We start from the raw sequence: 24,057 nt of genomic DNA, 5'->3' as shown, positions 1-24,057 counted from the left end.
CAATCATTTCTTGCTCTCTCTCTTTTTCTTTAACGTTTACTTTCTTTGATTATATATACTCATCATCATCAAACATGAGGTGTGGGTCTTGGTATGTACTTGGATATAATGGCACCAACTTATGGAATGAGAAATATGAGATACAATTCTCTCATGGGCTATTTTTAGTATTCTTTTTTTCAAAATTATGTTGTTTAATTCAATTTATTTTAAAAAAGTTTTAATAGGACTTTCGTTAAAAAAATAAAAATATTATAAAAAATTTTAATTACTTTTTTTAAAAAAAAAATTATAAAAATATATGTTATCTTTTCCTTTGTTAATCTTATTTTCAAGAACTTAATTAGTAAAATTCTTTGTAAGCTTTTTTTCTTTCTTTAAAAACAAATTCTTTGTAAGCTAAAATAAGAGGAAGTGATGGAATACTCTGCTTAAACAAAAAAGAAAGTTATTGGTGCCTTGGTGTCTTGGTGTCTTGGTAGTTGGCATGATGGCACCATACCATATGTTCAAATCTTAGTCCCACCATTACTTATTTTTTCATTCCAAATTAGATGGCTTTGGTATAATAGGGTAGAGATAAAAGAGAAAAGAGAGGAGCAATCATGAGAGAGAGAGAGAGAGAGAGAGATTTTTTAATTTTTAATTTGGAATAGTAATAGAATATGCACCAAAAAAATAGAATAGGAAATTTTTAACATTCCTTCACAATATCCTCCAAGGCATCATCTACAAGATACAAAATCCAATCTTATCTTAGTCAACCACCATTACTATTGGAGCCCTCAATGAAAGAATCAAATTATCTTTTCTGATATTTACTCTCTTTATTTTGTAAATTTTTTTTTTTTATGCAACTCTCTTTACATAATAGATTGTATAATTTAAAACTTTTACTATGTAGAAACTTAAGACTTTCTTGTATTACTAAAGAAAATAATAATCTTATTATGAACTCAAGGAAATATACAATAGCATTTTCTCAAAGATTTTTTTTTTCTTTCAATCTTTAATTTTATTTTTCAGTCTCAAGTTATTTATATCACACGTTAACACGTGAGCAAATAAATCTTTTTGAATATATTTTTGAAAAATGATATAAAGCTTACAAATAAATTAAATAAATGTAGGAGTTAGATGAAAGAACAAGAGATGAAAAATAAAAAAGGTACGTGAAAATTATTTGTTAGACTAAATATGGGGTTGCAATGATATCACATGATTGGTGAGGCTCTAAATATAGAGCTAAAAAGTAAAAAACATAAAACGATGGAATAAAAATAGGATTGAGGAAGACAAAAATAGTTAAAAGAATGAAACAAATTTAAATTTAAGATGCTGTTAAGATGATTGAAGCTGAAGAAGCTAATAATAATAAAAAGAAACAAGAAAGTACCTATTAGAAGAATTTAGATTGATTCCCAAAAGAAGAAGAAGAAGAATTTAGATTTGGAAGTGACTTGAACTAGTCAAATTAATACAAAAGGTTTTCTTTTTTATTAGAACCATAAGTTATATGCATTATATACAATAGAGATAGTTAATTTATCCAGCCTTTGCTAATTGATGAAAATCATGTCTCATATATATTTTAGATGAAATTTCATTATTTAAAGTGGAGAGATTAACTTCAAATCTCCAATATAAGATTAGTTTGACGGGAATGAGAGACTTTAAGGTTGTTACTAAAATGACCTTCTAGTTAATATCCAACTTAATTTTCTTAATTTCTTCATTATTCTAGTCTCGAGAGAATATTATACCATAGCCAATGATTCACTTTAATCACACTTTAATCATTTTCGAAGTCCTTCAGTGAATTCCACTAACCCAACCAATAACTTTTTGTTGTTGAATAAAGACTTGAGAAAGAATCTTGCTTAAGCAATCATCAATGAACCGATTCAACATTCAAATGCTACCTTATCTATAAGGGGAAAAGGGGCCGGGGGAATTATTTGTTCTCCTTCTTTCACAATTTCTATGTATAAAGTTTCTCCGAGGCAGCATCAATTACATTAACAAAACCACATGAACAAACACATGTACACCATTTCTTTATTTACTCCTTTCACTTCATCAAAAAGTTCATTGGTCAATATCAACCAACTAGTCAAAAGTATTTGGTAGAGGTTCGCCTTCAAGAAATGACTTGAATAGCATGAGTGATCTCTCTGGCTGTGAGAATGGAGCCTCATGAGAGGCACCTCTAATGGTGGCAAATGATAGTATGTTACCATAAACTTGAGTCCACCCACCAACCTGCACAAAGAAAGTAACAATCATTTTTGTAATAAAATAGTTTAAGATAACATTTTACACAATGAAGTTCTTAAAAAAAATGGATGGAAATTTATTTCCACCACCTTTGTTCTGCACCAAAGAGATGCGTGTCACATGGCAGTTGCCATTCGAAAATGATCACCATTATCTTAAAATTCTCATTCCCAAGATCCAATTGTGTATTGCAGTGAATCTGATGTCACTAAAATAGCAGATCTGAAGTTGATCCTTTATTTAATACAAAATATGATTGTTTCTCCAACATTTAAGCATTTGACTTAATTTGAGTGTCTATTTAGATATTTTAGATTTCTGGCTGATATGATGGGATGTATGTGGAGCATGATCTACTATGTTAATTATGAATTGGACATATTTTTTTATATTAGAGTACATTTTAAATACTTCAGGCCTTTATTGTAATTTCCCACGTGTAACAATATATATAGAGAGAGCTAATTATTGTTGCACACAACTAGTTACACACAACTTGTAAAATCGTGTTTTTAGAACATGATTTCAATTATAATTGTGAAATAGTGAAATTTCATAATTTTTAACTGTGTGTTGCATACACATACCATGTAACTATCACCACTCTATAGATAGACAGAGAGATAGAGAGAAGATAGCAAGTAATAGGGTGATATATATGTGTTAAAGATTACTTTTTAACTCCTATTAGATCTTCATAATAAAGTTGTAGCATGTAGCAACCTTATGGATGAAATTCTTTTCTTTCTTTTTTTCATCCATAGAGATGACTGAGATGTGGTTAGAAATTAGAATACATGTTTCCTAAGTCCTAACACAGGCGCACCACAAATTATTTATTTTTTCCTAGGGGCCATGTGAGAAGCATAAAGATCCATGAATGAGGTATTGCCCCCACTAAGCCTGCAGAGAGATGGGCAAGAGCACGTGCTACATCTCAACCTCTCTAAAGTTAAGTAAACTCATTATCAAATAAATAAATAGAACTCATGCAGTAATTATTCATACAGATAGAAAGGTAAGAATAAAACACAAGATTTTACCTGCTTCCCCACAAACCAAACCCTGTAAGGGACAGTAGTGTTCAGGCTCAATTCCCTTGCCAGTCCATGAACCAAGGTGCGGCTCCCAGTCAGTGGAATTACAGAATCTTGGTCTCCGCTTAATTAAGAAATTTATGAACAAAGGTATTAGCTATAAGATATACAAATCTTTAGAGAAGAATTGTATGATACAAACTTTTATAATCTTAACTGTTAATATAGGATATTGCCTTATTTAATATATATTTCATAATAATTGATGAATGGTTAAGATTAAGTAGGTACGCAACATATAAAAAAAAATGGTACCATAAAATGAGCCATCTTTCATTAATTTAATTAAGTTCATGATGGAGCAGTGAGATTGAGTTCTAATTACCTGTAAACCAAGACTGGAATTCCATTCTTGATAAGTTCTCCAACCAAAGAGATTGTGGGAATTTCCAGGTTGAGCAGCTCATATTTCAGGATGCTGATAATGAAAACAATTCAAATGGTTAAGACTTACTCAAGTCACTCAAAAAACAAATTTTAATAGGTTAAAACTTGAGTTCTGTATAAAGCCAGCTAAAACTTGCTCCATAGGATATATAACAATTTTAACAGCTCATATTTCCACCACTTTGGTTTAGCAACAATTGTAATAGGTCTTTCCAAAGGAAATGATTAAGCTGAAGTAAATTCTGGATAAAGCAATGTCATGATTCTATACAATCAAGTAAATAATCATATAGTGAGAATGCCAATTGATATATGATATCATTAGCCAAGTGAAAAGAAATTACTTGCTGCAAACAAGCCATTTGTGAACTCCAACAAGCCGAGCATGGAGAGCGTTTTGCACATCTTTTCGGTTTAAGTAATTCACAGTTTCATCTTCCACACATACATCTATGCTCTCAGTTACTTGCTGCCAAATAATCAAACAACAACAAACCAACTTAGTAAATATAAAAGTTTTAAACGGGGCATTTAGTCTTGGGAAGGATATTTACCTGGGGACTAATAACTTTGGATTGTGAGTATACAGATGAAGTACATACGTCAAGAGTGACATCGTAGTTGTCTACAAATCTACTTGTCTCTTTGGTCACCTGGCTCATAACCCTTGAACAAACAGATGACACTGTGTCTCTGTAATACTCACTCACATACCGTGAATAGTTACAAGAAGTAGTGAACATTTTGTATGTTGAATCGGATATTAACCCATGAGACCAAAAGAACTCAGCCCTTGAATTTAAGTCAGTGGCAAATTCCAGAACAGGATTGCCAAGCTGCAAAAAAAGAATTCATAACTTCATCCATATGGTGTATCTATAGTATGTATCTATAGTATGACCCCTTTTATTGTTGTGAGTCATAAGCGTCAATCCACTTCAAAATACCTATCTATATATCTTTTATACTTCCAAGTTGTTCAAAAATAAAAATGTTCATGCATCACTTTGTCACAAAAATTAGATTCCAAATTTTACTACTCACAGAAATTCCTTTTAGATTGAATACTCTCTCCTTTTTATTGATTTCAATGATAAGGTTTGCAAGTTGAGGAACATAGTGACCTGGAATTAATAAGAAAAATGATTAGAGAAAAATCACAACCACTTGTCATGTAACGTTGTGTGACAAGATATGGATATTAAGATACCTGCATAACTTTCCCCTGCTATAAACAAATCCCTATTCCTGTATTGGGGAAACTTGTTCAACCAGCGTTTCAAGAATGCAAGATTATCCTTGGCTTAAGAAAACAAAACATGAACATCTTTAGAGTACTGTCACAGATGACTATTCAAGGAATGGAAAAATATTAAAAAGAAAAATAAGAATAAATAATCGTACTGCTAAATTTAACCATGATTTTAAGAACTATCATGTAAAGTACTAAAAGAGTTAGCCTGATGGGCAAAGCCTAGGTTCAGTGCACTCACTTGACCCAAGCCTATAAACCTAAGCCTAGTCCTAGCTTGATACTTCTACCAAAGAAATTTAGAGTTAAAAATAAATAAATAAATAAAAAAGAAGAAGATTCTTCACCATAGAATGCTCTTTTGAATACTTTTTAAAAGTTATGCAGCTCCCTTCCACCAAAAAAAAAAAAAAAAAAAAGAGTCTATGCAGCTAAACCTAAATTGTACATGTTTTAAAAGGGGCATGATTAAAAAAAAGAAAAAGATTTCTTTTCACCAGTCAAACAGAAAGGTGCATATACCTTCTTCTCTTACTTTCTTTCTTTCTTTCTCTCTTTTTTTTTGGGTAGAAAGATACATACCTGTTGCCTCATCATCCACTGCCACATAGGCTGAGCTATCAGTAGAATAAGAGAACCCCACTCCAACTGGTGTCTCTAGATATAATATATTTGCTTCTGCAATAGATCATATGAACATGAGAATACCAATTGCCTAATTATTTCACATCCAACCATATATGTACTAAAGAAAGAAATCAAGAAACTATTTACTATCATAGTATACCTCTATTCCAGCTGTACTCATTTCTAACCAGAATCTCCCCATTTGGTCTAAAGGGTCCATTTTCAGAAAATGCACCGACTCCCAAAGAGGAACAACCAGGCCCTACAAGAGATGGAAACTAACACATTGAAAAGACCCTTCAACAACTGAACCTTACATTGTAAATTCAAAGTTTGGTTCTTGTTCTCTTATTTTTCATTTCAATAAAATTTCTTGGCTTTATAATGAAATAAATAATGACAAAATATTTCTTGTAACAGTTGTAGTAATTTATCTATGTAACAATTTAATAAGTAAATACCACGTGAATGTTGGTGGGATCAATTCCCACAAGGAACTACAAAATTAAATCAAATGACATTCACTCGTTGGCTTGTTACATGAATGACTTGGTAAGAATGTTACAAAAGATACCTCTTTTTTTTCCATATATAAAGAAAGCTAGTTGCTTACCTCCATTCAGCCAGAGGACAAGAGGCTTGGAAGCTGGATCTATTTCTGCTTCAACAAAGTAGTAGAAAAGAGCTTTATGCTTCATATCATCATCATTCACACTTACATAACCTGAAAACTGTTGAAAGCCAACATGGGGTTGTCCAGGAAGCCTTGTAATCTTGTCAGAATGAGAAGAATATGAGTCAACTTCCATGAACAAGCACAACTGAAGCATAAGTGCAGCCATTATTGCCATGGTCTTCCTGAATGGATGGTACATGACCACTAGAGAAGTAATTAGTGGAGAGATGAATGACAAGTCAAAGGCCTTGTTAGAGTGTTGATCAGAGGAGGATCTGAGATATATAGGAGGAAATAGTGGGACACTTTATTTAACAAATGGCTGGTTTTGTTTTTTTGTTATCATTACAGTTCTAGCTTTTTGCATGCAAGCCTGTAAACGGTTTTGAAAGAGATGTATGAGAGACTCGTCACTCAATGACTAGAGAAAGTTGGGTCTGTGTCTCTGTGCTAGCTCACTTTGGCTGCGTCAGCATGTGAGGATTGTGATTTGAAAAAGAAATAGCATTTGGAATCTAGACCGCTTTATCAGACCTCTGAATATACTTTCAAAAATTACACTGTTGTGTGGATCTTGTTTTGTTTTGTTTTGATAAGGGGGCCAGAAATTACCTCGTTGGCATTCCATTGGGACAATGTTAAGAGGTCATATGGGAACCACGAATTTCCTCGTTGGCATGCCTTTGTCACTATAATGTTAACACACGCAAGACTACCAGTTCTAACAATGCTCTTCCTTTAAAAAATAAGTCTACATACACACAATTTTTCACAGCTGTTTGAGTTAGTGTGTTGGGGTCTTTTATTTTTGCCTTGCTAAACATCGAGTTTTGGTTGGGTTGCCTTTTAGACTCGGGTTCAACTTGGGAACAGTCAAATTCACTGCTTGTATCAACACCGAAAGTGAAGAAAGTTAGCAGCGCGTCTCAAAATTAGCAATGCGTATTTTTAAATCACAATAGTAGGTAAATTTGGAATGATGTGATGAGGGAGACAAAGAACTCCTTGTTTATGTTTCCAATATAGAGAAAACTAATTAGGCATAATGTATTGGATATAAACTTTTGTGTGAAACTAACATCGGTTTTCTCCTACCTAGGGTGGAGCCTTATTTTTGATTTTATGGCAGTTTAGAGGTACTGCCAAGATCCTCCACTTCAAGGGACAGGCTGTTTTGGTTTGTTAAAACATTAGCCTAAACTGCCATTTGTAATTGGATTGCATAAAAAGGTGGGTTCTTCTAGTTTTATGCCATTTGATACAATTTGGTTGACTCAATCTCATATGGTTTGTCCCTTTAAATAATTGCAGCTCCCCAAAGAAATGCTAAATTTGTGATTGTGAAAATCAACATTAATGTGATCTAGCATTTACGAAGGTTTTGAGGTAATCGAGTACTCGAGTAAGAAATATATTCAACAGATATAAAGGGGTCTCTCGTGTATGTGACTTACATGCACAGTGAACTAAACATGACTTTGTCTTCTTTTTTTTTTTTTTTACTTTTCTTTTTTTTTTTTTTGAAATAAGTATTTGGATAGGTGCATACATACACACACACACACATATATATATATATATATAATCACACAGTTGACATGTGATTTATACTAATAAAAATAGTGTAGTAACGTAAAAATGTTACAAATTGCCATGTTTTTAATCACAAAAAAGTGATGTAAGGTCGCAAATTGAGTCCTAAGCCCTAAAGTTAAAAGGATTTAGGCCCAAAGAGCCCAATACAATGAATTTGTAGAGAGTTGGTTGAAAAACTAGGCTCTAATGAATTGGGTAACAATTATGGTGGATCCAAATAATGATAAAGTAAAAATAAATTGGTTTTATCTAAAAAAACCGTCCTCAGCACACTCCGAGGAGATTAATTCTTGTATATAATTAAAGTTGATTACAAGTACAGTTCTTGTTGCTACAGTCTTTCTCTTTTTTAATTCTCTCCCCCTATTCTCTCAAGGTTTCCCTTCTATTTTATACTAGCTTTTTCTTTCATCTCTGCCCTCTACGTGTAAACTAGATTGTTGGTGTTGATCCTTATCACATCAGCACCTTCCTAAATTCCTTAGGGAGTACCTGTAAGGCTGAAAACTACTGTTCAAGTATCATTTTCTCATTAATGTGGCTAGAGAGTTAGTTACAAAGCATTCAATGCAGTAGTAGTAGCTTTTCCTTAGATATTTCTCAGCTCCCATTTGTCATGTACGTTCACAATACATGTCCTTATCAATAGAATTTCCTAGAACGTTACTCTGAATGATAAAACACACTTTCTGACCTCTGCTTTGTTAGCTGAGGAGATACTCCTCCTCGGCATTCCTCCCATAGCCTTCACAGTTATAGCTTTCTCGTGAAGTTCAAAGTCTTACATCTTCCTTACTGTTGACCTATCCCTGGACCACTAAGCCTCCTCAGACAAGCCCAAGGCCCAACATATATTTTTGGGCTCCTTATCCTTACAAGTGATTTAAACATTCAATAGTTAAATAGATGAAGTTCATAAATGAGAGTCAATGTCACATTATATTTTGAACATTTTATAGTACTTTTAATTAGCATATTTTTCCTTTTCATTTCTATTAAGACTCTCAAAGTATGAGACCAATAGAATCCTAACCCAATTGAAACCCTAAAATGTTTCAAAAAAATGTTACAAATGTGTTAAATCATCAATTATAAATTAATCTCTCCTAATAGTTTGAGACTTTAATTTTTGTAAATTGATATCCTACAAAACTACACACTAAATAATATCTATTTATCTCTCTTAAAAACAAGATATAAAATTAAAAATTAGATTACAACTTCACTTAGCTATGCATCATCATATATCCAAAATAAAGTACCTTTTTTTATCGTAATATATTTTTATTAATATTTATGATTCAAGTTCAACTATAATATTCAATTCTCTATATGAAATTAACATTAGTTTAGTTGGTATTGTTCATCAAATTATGTATTTAATGTATCAAATTAACATTGATTTGATTAGTATTTAATAATTTTGTTAAATTAATATTTACATTAAAGGCCTCGCATAAATTTTTCGCCTTAAACCCCAAATTATTTTGGGCCGCCCCCGCTTACTACATCATTATAGCATTACTCTTCTTTAATTGTAGCTGATTGCAAAGAACTTTTTAGGATCGAATATTGTTGTAGTGACCCAAAAAGGGGGGTCTTGCATTCCATGGAATCCCACATTGCCTAGGGAAGCACATGAGAATGTGTTTATAAAGAATGATCTCCCTTCAATGTGTAGAGGCCTTTTCCCCAGCGCAACCTGGGGAAGAACAAAACCATGAGGGGTATGGGCCCCAAAGTGGACAATATCTACACAGTTGGGGCGGGGTCATTACAGTTATGGTATCAGAGCCATGCCCTAGCCGGAAGTGTGGATCCCACACGCGAGGACGCATGTGCTCGTAAGGGGGGTGGATTGTAGTGACCCAAAAAGGGGGGTGGATTGTAGTGACCCAAAAAGGGGGGTGGATTGTAGTGACCCAAAAAGGGGGGTCTTGCATTCCATGGAATCCCACATCGCCTAGGGAAGCACATGAGAATGTGTTTATAAAGAATGATCTCCCTTCAATGTGTAGAGGCCTTTTCCCCAGCGCAACCTGGGGAAGAACAAAACCATGAGGGGTATGGACCCCAAAGTGAACAATATCTACACAGTTGGGGCGAGGTCGTTACAATTGTTTTAGCCTTTTAGAGTTTTAGGGAAGTAAATAAGTGTGCAGATGCATTTTCCAGGAGAGCGGCTCATGTGCATTAGGATTTTGTTATCTTCATGGATGCCACTACTGATGCTTTACTACTTCTGAAGAAGTAATGGTTATGTGTTAGATCTTGCACCAACTAATTTCTAAGTATAATGAAGCTCCTTTTCTACCCAAAAAAAAGGAAAAAAAAAAAAAAAAAAAGATGAGGCATGTTACACGGAAAGTGGCTTTACAATCCATTTATCAGAAAAAATAAATGTTTAAATGAGCAGTATTTTTAGTGATTCTCAAGAAAAATCTCATCTGCTTTATTTATATTCCTGAGAGAATATGAAAGCAAGTGTGCAACATGTTCTGGGGTATTGCCAGGGACAGGTATACACAGTTCCTTTTTGGTTTTCCGAAAAATGAATTGATTCATTCCCTTTTCTTGATCTACAAGTACAAATCTAAATCTTGCTTTCTAGAGTTTGAGAAGATATTAAAGATTGACAGAATGACTGTTTACTGTAGAGAGATTTCAAAAAGATGTTCAAATATTTGAGCCCCCTTTTTTTTTGTATTATATATGTCTTACCAATTTTCTTGATAATTTTAAAGATCTTTAAATGCTTTGTCAATGGGACATAACATGGTTACCTGGGTTCTCATTTGAGTCTTGAGAGGAACATAACATAAGGTGAAATAAAATGTATTCTGCAATATTTTCCTGGGTCCTTGACCATTTGTTGAAAGGGACATTCAACAGAATCAAAACCATCATCTGGTGCCCTTTTTTTTTCATATTCAAACACACATGATGACATATATGAAGGGTCAACAGAGACCACGTGTGCCCCAACATGGATTCAGACACCACTTCAGTCAATTGTCAATGGCATGGCAATGGCAGAGACAGTAAAACAAAATTTTCAAATGCAACTTCATGGAATATATGTCATTGTAATTTTATAGATTAATGTATAAACTATAAACTAACCTTCTTTTTTCTTTATAATAATAACTAATGTATAAACTAACTTGTTTGGTTTTTTTATATGGCGGAACACTAGTCTTAAATTAAGAGGTCCACAAGTTGACCCAAAGTCGTTAGGATAATCAAGTTTAGAACTTTATTAATGAGTCATGTGTTGGCCACGACCATTATATTTTCCCTTCAACAATATAATAATATAATAAGTAAAATAGGATTTTTTTTTTTTTTTTTTTTATAGTATAAAAGAGATAGTTATATGGTGTGGAAGAGCTTTTCCAATAAAAAGATAAACACTAAATAATGAATAAAAATATGTAAGTGAAATATAACAAAAATAATATTCATTATATAAAAGAAAGTTGAAATGATAATGTACATGACTTATCTTGTACTTATTTGGGTAATTACTTAGGCCACGTAGTCTTCAGCAAGTGTGAGACTTTGCAGGAAGATGTCAGAATCTTGATAACTCAGTGTTGAAATCATCAAAGTGAGAAAATTTTGATTTGCGGGAGTGTTTCCAAAGTTATCAAAGCTAGAAAAACTTGGTTTGTGGGAGTATGTTCAAGTCATCAAAGCAAGGAAATGTTCTGAAAATCAATGCTCAAGTCATAAAAGCAAGAAAATCTTGGTTTGTGGGAGCACATCCGAGTCACCAAAATCTTACGCACAATCAAATGATGAAGAATGAGAAAAATTGTTAAAAAGGGCGAGAGTCAAATCCAATCAGCATGTCCTAGATATGAGTGCTTCCCTAGGCACTTGATTATTGAGACTAGCTAGAGAGTACCTTCATTTAGGGTAGAGGGCTTACCTTGAGCCTGGGTGTTGACTAATAGGGTTGCTGGCCCTCAATCGGTCTATATAAGTGAAGCAAGACAGTTGCCCAAGGGGACTTCAAGGTTTAGTGATAAAAAAAAAAAAACAAGCTCTATACATATCTTACAGGTTTTGAACTATCTACCTCCGTTCGACAATTGAAGAGATATATAGTTTTAATTACATGACTATTTAATAAGTCATCAGACTTATTTAAATAGTGCACAGCTGCACATAGATGGTTTTATAATTCACTAAATAATAAGTTGAAAGAGATTCTTTAAAACTTACTTAAAGCTAAACTTTTTAAATTTAAATTACAATTTAATATGATACATTTTAGCCCCAAGACATAATTTTTTTTCCCGACTGTGTACTAAATTGTTTCAATTTAGAACCCTTTTTATCAAATTCTTGACCTCAAATTGTATACACATTCTAAATTGGATAAAATTTGACTACAAGCTAGTTTGTAGCTAACGACTACAACTCCCACAAAAAAAAAAAATAATACTAATAATAATTACATATTTTAAAAATATAACTTTTAAATTGCTTTTTATATATATATATATATATATATATTTTTAACACACACGTAAAATTTCATGTCAATTTGATGTTATTTATTCAAAAGGATTTTGATTAAGGGTTCATTAACATGGTAAAAGTCCATGACCTTCTAAAATCAATCTGGTCTTGTAAATAAGGTTGGATTGCTATTGGCTCTAATTGGAAAATTGGCGTTTTCTTGAATCTCTCTAAAAATTATAATACCACGAAATTATTGAGCAGGCACCACTCTATACCTCCAAAAAAAAAAAAGACTTGTCTTTCTGAGATAGTGTTAATCATATACACGGCAAAGGACAGCAAGGATCTACAGAACCGCAAATTGAATTTTTAATTAAATATAAAAAAATGGAACTATCCCCTGTTTTACAAATTAAAATCCAGCAGCTATATCTATGAAAATTATGTCACTAATTACCTTACACGAGGGACTAAGTATAAAATCAAGTATGAAGTTGCGAGGATGGCAGAGAACAAAGAAGAGGGATACTAGCAAGCTGGGCGAAAATTTTATGTAGAAAAAAAACAAATAAAAGAAAAGAAAGAATTGGCACAAGACACATATCAAGGTGGCATCCATCAAGGCGATGTATCTGAATCTGCATTGGATTTGTGATTAGCAACTGCAGAAGAAAGAGGCTGATCTATTTCTTTCCGGGATGCTTCCCAGAGTTGCTGTTCTATCCCTAGCTTTCTCAGCTCCACTAAGCCTCGTTCCACTGCCACAAAACACAAATTGAAGCCATGAGTCTACTTGTAAATAAACACACAGGAGCTACAAATTATCAGTGCAAAAACATGCATATATAGTGAAGTAAAACTGAACTCAAAACATTAGATATTGTTTCCCATTCTGAATTCACAGGTATGATTTTGACACAGATTAGAGGATGCATTTATTTATAGCATAGTCACAAAGAGTAGTCTACAGAAGATGCAGAAACACATTTTCTTTTTGGAAGAAAAAAATTCATTGATAAGTGACATCCAATGAACATTACCCCCTTATCCTATCGTTGAAAGGTAGGCAGTGCCATTTAAATTAGAAATTACTGACCATGCACCAATAAAATATGTAAAAAGGATTTTTCCGTTCTATCCAGAAGATTGATTTACGTCACACTCAAAGCTTATAATGTACAAAAGAATGAAGCACCCTACATGGCCTATCTACATCATGATATGGAATTTAGGTGTTCATGTCTGTTCACAGTAATGAAACACAGTAGCCAAAATAATAACGATAAATGATGGTGATGATGGTGAAGAAGCTTACCATCCACAGCATCATGTGAAGTTGGTTGTTGCCCACTACGGTTGACCCAAAACTGAAGCCGCTCTTCTGCTATATCCTCTTCAACACCATGTACTTTAGCTCTTCTCCAAAAGTAAGTCAGCCACGCCTGCACAAATGATTTAAGTTTTTGAAAAATGTGTACTCATCTATTCAAATAAAAGAACCATTTCAGAAATCAACACCACAAAATATGTAACTCATCTAGAAGCTATGCTTACTTTGGAGCCTTCATTTAAAGGAAAACTAACTCATTTCAAGCTGTTGCAGGTAAATAACTCTACTAACAACTAACAAGATTTACAACATAATACAACCGAGTTTTTTGATAGTTAATTCCAACTTCAGTGTACCATACAAATAAAGAAATGGTTCAGAAAAATGGCCTGAGCATTACAGTGGTTGTCAGCTGGCAAGGATTTAATTGATTGTAAATTATTAATATATCTGCCTAAAGACCCATGAAATTTGTAAAAATAAAGTACCCATATTGGTCCCTGCATTTATGTTATAGCAGATTCCCTGGTTTATTACTAAGAACTGTATTTTCCTTTGTTCCCCTTAATTATTTGATAAAGAAACAGATTGTGGAAATGAACGAATGAAATGATAAGAAAAAGAAAAAAAAGGGCTTATTGATCTAAGACTAAAGCATGGCCAAATGTAAACAAATTCAAATGAAAAAGTAGCCGATAGCTGACCTCTTTGAATTGAACATCTTGTGTCTCCTCTTCACTTAATTCTGCACGAAGAGGAGAGAAAAATAAATATTAGTTGTAGGATCATTACTTCCAAATCCAATTTAACTTCAAATCTAATTTCATACAAATGAAAAATTAATGTTATTTAAATGCAAAAATTCAAATTTAACTAGGAGGAAATATAGCACAATGCATGCATATAAGCCTAAAAGGTTGAAATATAAGAGATGAGCACATGTTCATAGTTCTTTCTCTGTACTAAGAATGGTCCTAAATATTCACCAAAGTCAAGGTCCGCTTGACATCACTTAGTCTGGTAAGTGTGGACAGAAAATGTGAAACAGACAACCAATTGTTAAGGGTGGGGGAACCAATCACTTCTTGAGAATAAAAAAGGTACCATAATATGAAACTATGTTTGCATGCAATAAATAATGTAAATGCAAGAGCAAGACCCCAATTGTCCCATATAAATGTTCTGATCCACTGGAGAAGCATTTGGAATAAAAATTGCAGTCAACTTGCCTCCCCTCTTCGACAAAAAAGAAAGAAAAAAAAATTTTGACAAGTGAAGGTATCCTGGAAGCCAGAGCTGCCAGAATCAATTCACATATTCTCCCATCTGATTGAGTAGGTTTTAAAAAAAAAAAAATTATATACATACATATATATATAAGTAGATTAGTTTCCATAATTCTTAGCATTTCTAATATTGTAATTGACATATCAGAGTATCTCTCTTACCAAATGCCTCCATAAACTTGGGATCAACAGCTGATCTGGAATCTGAAATTAAAAAATGAGATAAAATAAGCATTGTATCATGTATTATCCTGCTAACTCTTATGACCTGCTAGTTCTTACAGGGTAGCAACTACAAAAGACTTGCATCCAAGTAAAAAATTTTAATTTTTTCTTCCAAATGTAGCATCTAGGCCCTAAAATCATCTATGAGAAAAACCATAAACAATATGAAACCACAACACTGTTAATCAGTTGGAAGAGCCTGGTATTATAATGTCACATATTTATGATATGGACTAGAAATGAAACTACGTCTATCAAATGAGGAAATGAAACAAATATTCAGATATAAATTGAGAAAGCGTTATTATTAAAAGATAATATAATAACAGATGGATCCAGAGAAAGAAGACCATGCAACCGAATTTTAGGTCATAAGAAAACCATACCTAAACTGGACTGCCGAACCAAATTTGGACGTCTGCATAGAGCCAATGCTAGTACAACAGCATCCTCAACCTTAAAACAGCAATGATAAAATTAAAAATTAAAAAGGAAGAAGAAGAAAGTATAGTTAGCATATACTTATAAAAAAAAGTATAGTTAGCATATATAGGTCTTCATTTTGTTTTAAGCAAAAATGGTGACTTGAAAAACTATATGCCAAACATATCATGACAGAAAAAGATGTAATAGACTAGCTTATGAGCCCTAGTTTAACTCACACCTCCTCCCCTAAGTGGAGGGTGGGATCATGGATTCAAGATCCATTGAGTGCATGTGTAACTTACCAATAAAATAAAAAAATGATGTAACAGACTCCTAAAATCCACATTATATAAGGAAAAAACCTTAAAGGTATGCGGCATGTACCTTATATTTACAAATTACATCTCACAAAGAAAAATTATGGAAAAATAATAATAAAATAACAGAAAAGTGAATGCAGATTAACATTGAAAAAACAATAATAAATAAGGAAAAACCTTTAGAGAGGCCAGTTCCCTCAAACCCATTTCAACTGAAAGCATAGTCTCAATATTTCCTTCTCCTGTGAGATCACTAATATCCCGGACAAGCTTGCTCCTGTCTGGATCATCTCCACCTGCTCCATGTCGAACAATGTAAATCATTGATTATCAAATACTGGACAGTAAAAGCTATTAAACTAATAAAAAAAGGGGTTAAACTAACCTCTATCCCAAGATTCCTCCTTAGCCTTTTGTCCAGCAGAAATGACAACTTCAAATGGAAGAGGGGCTAAAGATGACCAATGCTCATGCTTTGAAACTGCTATATCTGCACATATGCCTATAAAGCAAAGAGCAAACGCCAGAAAAGCAACTCAGATGTGACTAAATATTAGAAATCTAAGAGCTCCTTCATTCAAAGCCAAAATCATTAATATCTTGAAACCATCATACTTTAAAAATGAAGAATTAAAGCAAAGGTCTGTCAAGAATTTCCTCCCCCCCCCCCCCCCCCCACCCCCCACAAAAAAAAAAAGAAAAAAAAAGAAAAAAAAAAAGGAATCAAGATGCAGAACATTAAGGAACAATGACTTTTTTATAATAAAAATGGTCCTGACCCGAGGAAGTGCTAACTATATATGCACTATACTACAAAAGGACTAGTTAAGTTAGAATTAGGCCTCCCCGTAATTGTTTGTATAGTTTATATCAACCTAGAAACACTTGATGTGAGACTCAGCACACACTGCACAACACATTCAATCAATCTAATACCAACTACGTATCAAAAAAAAAAAAAAATATCTAATACCAACTAAGAAGCACAAACAGTCATTTTGTATCTCAAAGGGTGCTCCCTCATGTTATTTTTTATCATTGTCCGCTTTTGGTGGAAGCTGGTGGAGTTGGTAGAGGTCGCTGTGCTTTTAAGTTTGAGAATATGTAGCTCAAAGTTGAGGGTTTTGTCAAGAGAGTTAAACAATGGTGGGAGGCGTATAGCTTTATGGGCTCCCCAAGTTTCGTTCTAATTCCCGAGAACAATAATGCTATTAATGTTAAGGATTTTCGGCCTATTAGTTTGGTAGGGAGTGTGTACAAGCTGCTGTCTAAGGTGTTGGCAAATAGATTGAGGGTTGTGCTTGATAGTCTCATCTTTGAGTCTCAAAATGCTTTTGTTGGTGGGAGACAAATTTTGGATTCAGTGTTTATTGCTAATGAGTACCTAGATAGCAGATTGATAAGTCATGTTCCCGGGATTGTTTGCAAATTGGACATTGAGCAAGCCTATGACCATGTGAATTGGGATGCATTGTTCTATCTATTGGATAGGATGGGTTTTGGGGTGAAATGGACGGGATGGATTACTGTTCGCTTCTCTATTATTGTGAATGGATCTCCAGTAGGCCTTTTTGGAAGCTCTCGTGGGTTGAAACAAGGTGATCCGCTATCCTCTCTTCTTTTCCTTTTAATTATGGAAGTACAAAGTAGGATTTTGAAGAAAACTGAGGATTGTGGTCTATTTCGTAGTTTTCATGTGGGGCCAACTAACTCTATAGGGGTATGCATTTCACACTTGCTGTTTGCAAATGATACCATATTGTTTTGTGATGCTTCTAGAGATCAATTGTTGTTCATTAGGCTGGCTTTGACTTGCTTCCAAGCATTTACTAGTTTGAAAGTTAATGCGGGGAAGAGTGAGATTGTTCCAGTTGGGGAGGTTGGAAATATAGATGCTTTGGCTACCATACTTCGATGTAAGGTGGGTAGTCTGCCTATGAAATACTTGGGAATGTCGTTGGGCACCCCATACAAAATAGTATGTGTGGAATCCTATATTGGAGAGGATGGAGAAGAAACTCTCAGGTTGGAAGCGTCTTTATTTATCAAAGAGGGGTTAGACTTACCCTGTTGAAGAGTACTCTTTCTAGCCTTCCTACGTACTATCTATCATTATTTGTCATCCCTGTAGCTATGGCTGATAGATTGGAGCGTATTCAGAGAAATTTTTTATGGGGATCTTCAAAGGAGTGTTTTAAACATCCCTTGGTGGCTTGGGAGAAGATGTGTTTACCGATAGATATGGGTGGTTTGGGGATCAAGAAGTTAGTGCATTTTAATAAAGCCTTGCTAGGGAAATGGTTATGGAGGTTTGGACGAGAAGGCACTCATCTTTGGAGGAGGGTTATTGCAACTAAATATGAAGAGGGTCAAGGGGGGTGGACTACTAAAATATGTAGAAGGGCCCACGGATGTGGTCTGTGGCGTGGTATTCATGATGGTTGGGAGAGTTTCACCAAACATGTGGCCTTAGTGGTGGGTGATGGCACTCGTATTCTTTTTTGGCATGATAAGTGAGTTGGAGATAACTCACTTAAAAGGCTCTATCCTCAGTTGTATGCGTGTTCTAATGATAAGAAAGCTTGCATTTCTGATGTATTATGCTACCAGGAGGGTGGAAACGATAGAATTTGGAATTTGAGATTTCATAGGGATTTTCATAAAAGGGAATTAGAGGCTGCCTTCTCTTTCCTTGAGTTCATTCAATCTCGGATCCCTAGGGGTGGTGGGAGTGACACTTCTCATTGGTGTCTCAACGGGAATGGCAAGTTTGATACCCGGTCCTATTACAATAACATTAGAGGTGCAGCTGCCTCCAATTTTCCGTGGAAGGGTGTTTGGAAAGCTAAGATCCCTAAGAGGGTGGCATTTTTTGTGTGGACAGTGGTTCATGGACAGATCCTTACATTGGATAATCTTATGCTTAGGAGGCGCATTTTGGTGAATCGGTGTTATATGTGCCATCGGAATGAGGAAACTGTGGATCATCTCCTCCTCCATTTGTCCTGTAGCTCACTCACTGTGGGTTTATATGTTTCAGATCTTTGGGACCCAATGGGTCATGCCAGGCTCTGTGGAAAGCTTGGTGTATTGTTGGAGTTGTTGGCTGGGAAAATTTAATTCAGACATATTGAATATGGTTCTTGGCTGTTTGATGTGGATTGTTTGGACAGAAAGAAATCGGCACTCTTTTTTGAGGATACCGAGAAATCCTTGGTTCAATTACAAGCTCTATGCCAGAAGACTTTATTTGATTGGTCTAGGTGTTGGGGCTTCTCGGATTGTTCCACTATCTTGGAGTTTATTTCTTCTCTTAGTATTGCACTTTAAGTTTTTTCTTGTTGTTTGATGTTGTTTGTTTGTTGCATTTCCTTGTGTTCACCATCATGAACACCTTGTATTTGCTTTCTTCTGTTTTACAATTTGTTTAATAATACTCTTATTACCTATAAAATATATATATATATATATTAAAAAGAAGAGGGGTGTCACCTGAGTATACAAGAAGTATACATCAACGACAAAAACAAATCAAGTGCATAAAGTACAAAAGTCCATGAAACCATGGACTGAAGAAAAAGAACGAAAGCCTAACACTGTAACCCAATCTAGAAGAGTTTAAGATCTAAAACTGATCTCTCTAAATGCTCAAAATGCCAATTACTCCTCTCCCGCCAAATGCACCACATCAAACAGGGGGGCACAGCCATCCAAATAGCGGAATTCCGATGCCTCCCAAACTTTCCTTGCCAACAAACTAACAGCTCCACCATTGTTTTCGACATAACCCAGTGAATGCCAAACAAAGTAAACACCATAGACCACAAATCAAAAGCAATAGGGCAATGGATAAGGAGGTGGTCTACCGATTCCCCATTTCTTTTACACATACAACACCAATCCAAAATCTAGATCTTTCGTTTTCTAAGATTATCAATAGTCAAAATATTCCCCAAAATTGCAGTCCAAACAAAAAAAAAAAGCAACTCTAGAAGGGAGTGATAACTACACTTGTGCTTTACCCCAAAAGGACTATTTAAGTTACAATTAGGGCTCCTCACAACCGTTCAGTACACATCCAACATTGGACTTAGCATACAGCCACATAACCCACACTCATATCAAATCTAATACCAATCTAGAAGATCCAAGGTATCACAAAAAGCACTCATCCATAATTGACTTATAACTAGATAATGATATGTTTGAAACTTTTATCAACCATATCCGCAAAAGAAGAAATTTCACAGGACATGTGGAATTAAACCAGGCAACTTATTTCCTCTTTCAAGCAGGAGAAACTGTTAAGTTTCAATACAAATCTAGAAGATCCATGGTATCACAAAAACACTAGTCCATAATTGTTTTATAACTAGATGATGATATGTTTGAAACTTCTATAAACCAAATCCGCATAGAAAAAGAAATTTCAGAATCAAGCTCATGTTGCAGTTTACTCATCAAGAAAGGAAACACTGAATTAAAGCATGCAACTTATTTCTTTCAAGCAGGAGAAGATTGTAACAAGTTGATTACCATGCTCTACAGCTAAACCCCAGTAACGAGCAAGCCAACATCTCTTCAAAACAACTTCCTCCTAAAAGATAGATGCAGCAACAGAGTTAAGTGCAAGAACAGATAATCATAAATCACTTGATTATCAAAAGACAAACCATCTCTTCTTGAGTCAAAATCATTCTCTGTGTCATAGAGCGGAGAGCCTTTGCTTCAGATTCTGCTTCTTGGAGTTGTTCCAGAGCTGTTGCAGCTTCATCTTTTAAATTCTAATTTGAAATGAAAAAAAGAAAAAAAAGGAATGAAGTTATAGTAAAAAATTGGAAAATTTTCAACTAGGACAATCACATATTCTAACATAGAGAACCTATAGCCTACTGATCAGCATAAATTACCTCAACCTCTGTACGAAGGGCGGCAACCTCCTCATTTTTCCCACCCCTGTTTTGTGCTACAGCAGCCTTTAGAGCAATCTGTGACCAAAAAAGAAAACTGCAGTCTAAGAACAGCCATAAAGGAGCTCAATTGTAACATAGATCATGAAACAAAGTTAACACAGCCCTTGTAAATTACCTAAAAATAGGAGAACTAGCTTTCTCTCTCACTTTTTTTTAATTAAAAAAAAAAAGGTCATACACAACCCACGCACACAGGATGGAACCCAGGTTTTCACCGTCCACCCCTTACTTATGGGGAAGCAGATGCCATTTGGTCCAATGGCCGATGGCATGTTTAATCAAATCTAATCTCAATTTTACTGACCTAAGGAAATCAAATTTTCAATGCCACATTTCTGCCACATCCATTCTTTCAACATACCTCTTTTTGCCGCAACAATTCTTCCTTCCTGCAGAAAATCATCCATAGAATCATATACCAAGAATATTAAACTATGAAATGGCAAAGCAAGTCAAACCATGCTTACTTGCTCAACAATTTAACTTCGAGGGACACGCCTTCTCCAAGAGTAGCAACCTATGAACATAAAATAAAACATGAACACGGATAAAGAAGCAACAATACTTTTGAGGGATACATTTAGTGCTAATTTGTTAAACTTCATAAACAAGACTAAGATTTGCAACAAAATAAACTGAGTGAAAATTTACTCAGCAACTGGTTCAGCAGATAGCTACTAGAATACACAATGTAGACTTAATTTACAAGAAAGTGACACTTGTCTTATAGGCAGCACAATGAAAAAGAAGTGGCAGAAACAGTAGAAAATAACTACCAAGAAATTTACTTAGATGCAGTTGTATATAATATATAATATTCAACCTATTAAACTGCTTTCTGTATGGTATTCATTAGTGTCAATTCTTTTAAAGTAGAGCAAGGAGAAGGAGGGGGATGGGAGGTAAAATGTTTTCCATCATTAAGGTTGTCCTGTATATGCACAATCATATATAGTGGCAGGATTTTCCTCAACAAGAAAGAGTAAGAATGGATGCTTAATATAGATTCATAACACTGATATGCAACTTATGTAAAATCCTAACTTAAAAAACTAATTTCAAATTAAAATAACAATAACAGTAAAAACTAATATAATTGACCTGTTTCTCAAGCTCCCTCGCTCTAGCCTCTGCTGCCTCTCGTCTTACTTCTGCATTTCTAAGCTGTATAGCATTTTCGGGCGTCAATGTTATACATTACATATGACATATGCACAAAAATCAACTTGTTATTGAGTTTGGATTACACACCTTGTCAAGAATAATCTCATTTTCCTCTTCTAACATATCAAGCTGCAATTTTAATGCATGTTAGCTTTGAAACTATGCTTACCATTTACATTCAAATCCTACATAATACTAAGCGTAAAGTTGGTACAAAGTAAAAAACCATATATAGTTTCCTTTAAAACCATACACGGCTATGAAAGCAAGAATTGATGGATGTGAATGACATACTTCATCACGAAGTGCAGAAGCTTCACGCTGATCTCCTTTATCTTTTGAGTTGAGTGGTGAAATATTGGGAATAAACCTGCTTCATTAGACCAATAACATTATCCAATCAACAGAATGCATAACATCAACCATGACCAAAACACCCAACAAAACAAAGTTTTGTCAACTCGAGCTCATCAGATAGCAGACGAATACTATATCTGTTCATGGTTAAAATAACACCAAAGAAGATATTTACTTGTTGTTCCTACTAGAAGGAGGTTCAATCGGAGGTATTGCCACTGGACTTCTAAGTGAGGATCTGCTGGGTGGCACCACAGCTGCCGAACGAACTGACATTGATGGTCTTCCAGCTGATGTTGACCGAACCGAAGAAGCATGCTCTACAAAGTTCCGACCTAACTAATTAAAATATCAGAATCCCAATTAGCCTAATACTTTACCAACTATAATCAAGCATAGCACCACCATATCTAAATTTATCAACTTTAACTCAAAATTTAACAATTTTCTCTTAAATTTAAATATTTTAAAAAATGAAAAACCGAAACTTTATTTCAAAGAGAACGATATTCCACAGGATAACGATGAAACTCAATCTTATCATTGAAATTGAGACTTAAACAATACAATTCAATACTATTCAGATCTTCAAAGATAAAAGAGAAAGAACAAATTGAAACACTATAATTTTACATAATTCAAAAGCAATTAGTTCAAATGATAGATTCAAAAAACACAGTGAAAGTTAAGAGACAAAGATTTCTCGAAGTTACCGCAGGCGACGGAGATCGATTAGGCCGAGAAACCGAAATCGCCGGAATCGAATTCCCGCTACTGTAATTGTTGCTGTTACTGTTGGAGAGGGAGAAAGGCGAGGGAGCAGGTGGAGCCGGAACGGCGAATTTGAATCCGTTCTCCTCATCGTCGTCGTCTTCGTCGGCGGAGGTCTGCGACGCCATGACCTTAGCCAAGCGCTGAGCCGCGACCTTGGCGGCCGCGTTCTGCGTTCGCTTGACGGTGGAGAACCCGGTGGCTCCAGCCGCCAGCCGAGACTGCGGATGCGCCGGCGACATCGCCGGCGACGACGAACCCGTGCTCGAATTCGAACCGCTCCACTGCCGCGAGTACACCGGACTAACCGGCCTCCTCCGATCCATTTCCTATATATGTACAAATATACACGTATGTATATATCTCTATCTCTATCTCTATCTCTGTGTGTGTGAGAGAGAGAGAGTTTGGGAGTGAAAGCCGAGATTTTCTCGGAGATAGATTTTCTCGAGAAAATCGGAGAGAGGTGGTTTGGTTTTTGTTGATTTGAGATTTGGAGGAAGAACAGTAAAACGGTGCCGTTTTTTGAGATTCTTGACAAGGACGCGCATTTCGCGGGGTGTGTGGAGGGGCCCAGTGTTTTGCTGGATCTGACTCTGGCTTTTTGATGACGTGTCAAAGAATGGGTACGTGTGGGTCCGATATTTCGGTGCGGTTTGGTAGGATTACCCGATATTTTGGGTTACGTGTAAACGGATTTCGGACCCGGTATTTATTTTTTGTTTTTAAAGAAAGTTGTCTTATCTAATTAGATGAGTATTTGACTTGCTTAAGGGAAAAATTTTATAAGAGAAAAAGAAAATTGTTTTTATTAATAAAA

The 24,057-nt window shown here is 34.8% G+C and overlaps 2 protein-coding genes across 4 annotated transcripts; both read right to left on the bottom strand.

Moving 5' to 3' along the window:
- Positions 1–1,863: 1,863 nt before the first annotated feature.
- LOC126703037 (serine carboxypeptidase-like 45) lies at positions 1,864–6,740 on the bottom strand. Its single transcript, XM_050401939.1, has 10 exons — positions 6,254–6,740; positions 5,801–5,902; positions 5,596–5,691; positions 4,972–5,064; positions 4,806–4,885; positions 4,316–4,597; positions 4,106–4,230; positions 3,700–3,792; positions 3,321–3,438; positions 1,864–2,262 (listed from the first exon to the last, which is right to left on the bottom strand). Exons 1-10 carry the CDS (start codon positions 6,513–6,515, stop codon positions 2,110–2,112), a joined length of 1,404 nt encoding a protein of 467 aa, XP_050257896.1. The 5' UTR covers positions 6,516–6,740; the 3' UTR covers positions 1,864–2,109.
- Positions 6,741–12,732: 5,992 nt separating this feature from the next.
- Positions 12,733–23,782, bottom strand: LOC126701564 (coiled-coil domain-containing protein SCD2-like). 3 transcript variants are annotated; one of them, XM_050399759.1, is made up of 17 exons: positions 23,180–23,782; positions 22,642–22,805; positions 22,404–22,482; positions 22,197–22,238; positions 22,047–22,109; positions 21,413–21,462; positions 21,307–21,334; positions 20,883–20,960; positions 20,646–20,756; positions 20,509–20,569; positions 16,358–16,474; positions 16,150–16,268; positions 15,613–15,682; positions 15,164–15,205; positions 14,420–14,460; positions 13,701–13,827; positions 12,733–13,143 (listed from the first exon to the last, which is right to left on the bottom strand). In XM_050399759.1, exons 1-17 carry the CDS (start codon positions 23,561–23,563, stop codon positions 13,004–13,006), a joined length of 1,716 nt encoding a protein of 571 aa, XP_050255716.1. In that variant the 5' UTR covers positions 23,564–23,782; the 3' UTR covers positions 12,733–13,003. The 3 variants fall into 3 exon arrangements, with proteins under 3 accessions (XP_050255716.1, XP_050255717.1, XP_050255718.1); XM_050399760.1 differs by having other exon boundaries at positions 22,404–22,479; XM_050399761.1 differs by having other exon boundaries at positions 22,642–22,801; positions 23,180–23,326.
- Positions 23,783–24,057: the final 275 nt, after the last annotated feature.

The sequence above is a fragment of the Quercus robur genome, chromosome 10 (assembly GCF_932294415.1).
Source record: "Quercus robur chromosome 10, dhQueRobu3.1, whole genome shotgun sequence".
Taxonomy (NCBI): domain Eukaryota; kingdom Viridiplantae; phylum Streptophyta; class Magnoliopsida; order Fagales; family Fagaceae; genus Quercus; species Quercus robur.
The sequence above is the reverse complement of the archived record's forward strand: the minus strand, read 5'-3'. Positions and strand labels throughout refer to the sequence as shown.